A 6,000-nucleotide genomic window follows, 5' to 3' on the forward strand; every position below is an offset into this window, starting at 1 on the left:
CTGTGATTTAAATCCAAGCTCTATAAAAGAGAGCAGTTCTTTTAAAATGATTGAGAGGGAATAAGGGCAAATTCAGTGTTTGGGAAAAGCTTATGACATCACAATATTATACTTTACTGATGGAGGCAATATTTCACCATTTAGGATGAAAAACTAATAATTTTCTATTTGGTGTGAGTCACTGCATCATTATAAAAGGGAAAAATAAGTAGTTTTGTGCATTCCCAATCTTGTTCAGTAAGACATTTTGGTTTAAGTATAATGCCTCTGATATATAGTATTTAAGTATTAGTCTGACTACATATTAATTATGTGTGTTTTCTGATGTAAGCTGTTTTAATGTATGATGGAAATTAAATATCATGCTTTTTGGGCTTGAAAGAATAAATGCATGACTGACAAAATGTTGTCTTTGTGCTGAAATTAGGCTGTTTCCAATGATTAGGAGCTGTGTTTAGCATCAGAGCTTGTGTTTGTATAAAAGCCCACAGTCCTCAGCAGAAAAGAAAAGGCTGTGCAGATATTTGTGACCAGGCATGACAGATATTTTTCTTAGTGCCAGAAAGCTCTCCCCAAACTAAAGCAAGCCCCTCCAGTACCCAACCTCAGAGGAGTAAATCCATTCCAGCCCCCAAGGACAGAGACTTGGAACAAAGCCCGAAGTTGTTTAAGGAGTGACTCAGTGAAGCCAGGAAAGATGATAAGGCCTGAGGAAAGACCCCTGGCCTTGCCTTCAGTCACTTAAAATGCTCCCTGGGCATTTTTAGTTATTTTCTTCAGCCTGGAGACCCCTCCCATCTCAGTCTTTCTGTGATTAGAAGAGATGAGAGTCAGGAAAAGCACGCATTCAGTCCCCCCAGAGGAGACAAGGACTTCACCAGCCTAAGCAGTGACAATAGAACAATTACAGCAAGACATTTTATGGAAGGGATCATAGAATTTATAACCAGGAGCGTCTCTATGGCGTAGATTTTCTCTAAGGGCTTAAAGTTCAAAGTGGAACTAGACAAAAACTCCTCTGAGCATTAGTGAGCCCTGAGTAGATGAGAGCTGGTCTAGCCATTCCCCCACCAGCTGTCTTCGGGCCGGGTTTGGAGTCAGAGCTCTGACACTATTCTGTCTCCCATCAGTATTTTAGTGAACTGAGAGCGAGTTTGATAAACAGCCAGCCTCTCCCCAGGCAGGAGGTCCTTGCCCAGTGCTTCAGAAACCTAATGGAAGGAGTGGAGCAGAATCTGTCCATCAAGAACAGAGACAGGTGAGCATTGCCCAGTAGTGTGTCGCTGGGGAAAGTAGACATTCCAGGTTTGTTGAAAATAACTGTCTTGTGCTTGACACAGCTCACGCATGGATGTCCCTTTTCTATTTCACCTTGTGATCCTAGACTCAGTTCCATTCCAAATTCAGTAAATATTATTGGTTATTTGCTTTCTTCCAAGCGTCATACTAGGCATTATACTGGGATGCAGAGATTAATAAAATGTAGTCTCTGCCCTTAAGCAGTTTACAATTCAACAGGAGAGATATGAAAAAATAACTACAACTGAAAGATAAAAAGAAGGAAAGTGCAAATCTGCTATGGAAAGTGAAGAAAGACTTCTTGGCATTTGAACAAATATAGGCCTTGAGGTCAGACAGATCCCAGTTACAGCTGAGTTAGGATCCTGACTATAGCTAATAATAATGTATTGTATATTTCAAAATAGCTAAAAGAGAGAACTTGAAATGTCCCCAACATATAGAAATGATAAATACTCTAGGTGATGGATACCCTAAATCCTCTGACTTGATCATTACACATTCTGTGCATGTAACAAAATATTGCATGTACCCCATAATGATGTAAAAATATTATGTATCAATTAAAAAACAAATTGGCTGGGCACAGCGGCTCACGCCTGTAATCCCAGCACTTTGGGAAGCCAAGGCGGGCAGATCACCTGAGGTCAGGAGTTTGAGACCAGCCTGGCCAACATGGTGAAACCCTGTCTCTACTAAATATACAAAAATTAGCTGGGCGTGGTGGTGCATGCCTATAGTCCCAGCTACTACTCAGGAGGCTGAGCTAGGAGAATCGCTTGAACCTGGGAGGCAGAAGTTGCAGTGAGCCGAGATCACACCACTGCACTCCAGCCTGGGCAACAGAGTGAGACTCTGTCTCAAAAATAATAAATTTAAATTAAAATTTTTTTAAGATGATATTTTATATCTGGCCTTTTTAGGTTGTGTGGCAGTAGGCAGTTAACTTCTGTATTCCTCAGTTTCTTTACCAGTGAAATGGAGATGATAATAATCAGTTGTGATGTTTAAATGACACAACGCAGTGAAGCATGGCATCTGGGGCCTGTGACCTACAGTATTAGTTTCTCCCTCTGCCTGTCATTTAAGAATGGCTGGTATCTCAGTTGCCAATGAGATCTAAATGAAAGGAACCTGAACTTATCAGCTAGGTCTGACTTTATTCATTCATTCATTTAGTTCGTAAAACTTTATTCAGAATCTACTGTGTAGGCATTGGGGTTACCAGTGGTAAACCAATTATTTAAGGTTCCTCCCCCTCATGGATCTTACATTCTAGTAGAAAAGACAGACAGTAATGAATGATGGAGAAAGAACATGTGTTCAGGGAAAAAAAAAAAAAGGTCTGCACCATCCTTTTATAAATGCAGTAGCATTCAAATGCTTCTCCATTCGAAATACAAATCATCAGTGTATTCTGGAGTTACCACAGTGTATTCTGGAGTTACCACCCTGGGCTTTGGTAATACAAGACCAAGTCAGTTGGGGTCTGCAGACATATTCCCTTGACTGTTCATTTCAAGATCCTCTATCACACAGAAAGAGACAACCTCAGAAGCCAGCCGATGAGACTTGAATGGGGAAGCCCTAGGTGTCTCGGTGGAAATTACTTCACCTAAGGCTTGGAAATTTGAGTACTGCCTCCTGAGCTGCTCTGTGAAATGATGGAAGGTGGTCCTCCTAGTTTAATGAGAGTAATAGGCAGCGAAGACTGACTATTGTCCATGTACCAGGCACTGTGTTGAGTACTTACAGGCATACAGGCATTGCCTCAAACTGACCCAATAAATTCTTTTTTTTTTTTTTTTTTTTTTTCTTGGGACAGATTCTCGCTCTGTTTCCCAGGCTGGAGTGCAGTGGCACAATCTTGGCTCACCGCAGCCCCCACCTCCCAGGTTCAAGTGATTCTCCCACCTCAGCCTCCCGAGTAGCTGGGTTTACAGGCGCCCGCCACCACACCTGGCTAATTTTTTATATTTTTAGTAGAGACATAGTTTCACCATGTTGGCCAGGCTGGTGTCAAACTCCTGACCTCAGGTGATCCACCTGCCTTGGCCTCCAAAAGTGCTGGAATTACAGGCATGAGCCACCGCAACCGGCCTAAATTCTCACTTTCTACAATCCTTTGAGTAACTACTCATATTAGGTACCAAGACAAGAGGTTAAGTATTCATCCAGTATCATCCAACTTGTAAGTGTAGAGCTAGGATTTGAACCCAGGTAGTCTAACCCCATGCCCCCTCTTTTTCAGCTACTAAATTCAGTTTTCTCACCTGTAAAATGAGGATACTCATACCTACCTCAGGGAAGACTTGTGATGATTAAATGAGCTTACCAGTAAACTCAATCCAATGCCTGCCACATAAACTTTTGTTTTTTTTTTAATAATCTTACCATCTATGTGTAATTTAACTTTTCTAAAATTGTTTTTTAAAAGTAGAACCACAAAATGTACACCTCAAGATGGTCAGAGTGAATTTAGTGGCAACCCTGTTTTCCAGGAAGGGATGAGGGGTTGGCAGTACTGGTGGCAGAGCAGCAGTGGCGGTGAAAGTGGAGAGAAAGGAGCTCAGCTGAAATCTAGAGCCTTCCTCCAGGAGGGGCCTCCCCAAAGTCCTGAACTCCAGAGTGGCTTTATCGTCCAGAAATTCATGGAGGCTTGGCCTCATTACTACCCTTGACCCTTTCTTCCTCTTTCTGCAGGTTCACCCAGAATCTGTCTGTATTCAGAAGAGATGTGGCAGAGGCTCTGCGCAGTGATGGCAACACTGAACCATGCAGTCTTGACATGATGAGCTGACCCGATTTTTCTGACCATGTGTGGAGCAGCCTTTGTCAAGAGACTCCTGAAGGTCTGGGTCTCAGGACAGTGATGTTGGCTAGCCCAGGGGAATGTATTTTTCAAAATATACAAGCAACAACAAAAGCCCTACCTTCTTATATGTCTAACCTAATTATAAGAATTTCTAATAGTACACAGCGTAAATTCAGTCTTTTCTCTGAAAAGCAAAGGATGTGTTTTCAGTCTTTCTATCAAATATTATCTTTGTTCTCCTAATGCTCTGAAAGGATATGGAAACAATATTTAACCAAAGAACATAATAAACCAGGTTTGCACCTAAGTGTGTACTAGTTTATGGTTCTGCAATCAAGGTTGTCAATGTGTTGGAGATGCAGCCTTCACCATGGACTCTGGATTGAGATGAATGCCATTGGAACCTGTTAAATGAGTAGTTTGTTATGTGTCTGGAAGAAGCAGCGTTAGGGACTTTGGGCTGTGAGCATTTAGAACGAGCCTGGAAGCACTACAGAGCATCCCACAGGATCACACGCAGGCCTCCCTGCCTCAGCTGCATCTGATAAAGTTGAGAGACAGTAACACAATTAAATGACTTACAAACAATGTTTGCTTTTCACTGGCATAAATCTGAAGTGGTTCAGTCTAGAAGAATTAAGCTGTGCAATTACTGCCTGCAGAGATATTTCTTCAGGAGGAGTCATGTAGCCCCAGTCAGGAGTTCTGGGTGGTGCCAGCATCCAGTCCTCTGCCTCCATTTAATTTTTAAGAGAAGGTGAAGGTAACTATTAGAATATAATATTTGAAGCAGCTCTGCCTTCTTAGGGCTACCCAAAACAGTTCTAGGTGCTAAAATTCAGATTTTCAGAGGATGAGAAACAGGTTTCCAACTCTCCACAAAAACTCTTATTACTGTTGGGACTTGGGATTGTGACTTAACCCAAACCCAGAACATGAAGAAGACCTTTACAGTTTGTGCTATACTGTTACTAGGCTATTAATTTGAGATTGCCCACTGTCAAGTGTTTTACTATCTCACTGCTATTTTTATGATTCTGGCTTACAATAAATATTGTGTCCTTTATTTCTGATAAGACATGAAAGGTTGGCCTTACTGTTGAACAAGAAGTAAATCCACAGGCTCCTGTTATAATCTCATTTCTCAGACTAGTGTCTCTTGAAACCTTTCTTGATAGTTGAGTTTTGCAATAGGCTTGTCATATAAAAGCAGAGTCACTCAAGTTTATCTCAAAATGTTTGTCTTCTGTGTATGAAGGAAATGAGGCGAAAATATGTTACATATGGGGTTACTTCTAGTATTTAATGGATAAATAAGCTTTGGCCTTACACTATGTTTCATTAGAAATGGGATTTATAATTTTCCTTGAGAAGGTGAATTCTGAATTCTGTAAAACATCAGCTGTTCAGAGAAGTTTGACATGAATTTCTGTTTCTTGAAGGCGTATAACTGCACACTCACCACACAGAAATGTGTTAAGGAAGGTTGTCCCATTCTGGCATTCTTTACCGATGTCTAGTATCTAAAAGCACCATACTGTTTGCATTAAAATGTTCACCAGAAAATGACCATGGGCACTCACTTCTTGCCACACTGCCAGAGGTCACCTGGTAATTTCACAGCAGACAAGAATGGCTCCATCAGACTTGGCCTGGGAGAGCTGTTCTCAGAGGACAGGTCAGGCCTACCCCACTGCTGACGTCTACAGGACCTGCTAGTAGAGCTGGCCTCACAGGGCACACTGCAGGCAGCATGCATCAGCTGGAGAAGACTCAGCAGACAGTTATTGAACATGTATCGTGCCCTTTACATACATGATCTCTTCTAGTCCTCACAATAGCCCTCTAAAGTTTAGACAGTGTTAGCTCCACTTTGCAGATAAGGA

The 6,000-nt window shown here is 41.7% G+C and overlaps 1 protein-coding gene across 1 annotated transcript in view; it reads left to right on the plus strand.

Moving 5' to 3' along the window:
- The window catches only part of RANBP17 (RAN binding protein 17), a 436,018-nt gene extending 430,764 nt beyond the window's left edge, over positions 1-5,254 (plus strand). Inside the window, exons 27-28 of the mRNA XM_017849438.1 lie at positions 1,131-1,258; positions 4,003-5,254. Of these exons, the coding sequence (XP_017704927.1) occupies positions 1,131-1,258; positions 4,003-4,099 (225 nt within the window). The 3' untranslated portion in view covers positions 4,100-5,254. The remainder of the gene's footprint in view (positions 1-1,130; positions 1,259-4,002) is intronic.
- Positions 5,255-6,000: the final 746 nt, after the last annotated feature.

The sequence above is a fragment of the Rhinopithecus bieti genome, unplaced genomic scaffold, assembly GCF_001698545.2.
Source record: "Rhinopithecus bieti isolate Rb0 unplaced genomic scaffold, ASM169854v2 scaffold_30732, whole genome shotgun sequence".
NCBI classification, from domain to species: domain Eukaryota; kingdom Metazoa; phylum Chordata; class Mammalia; order Primates; family Cercopithecidae; genus Rhinopithecus; species Rhinopithecus bieti.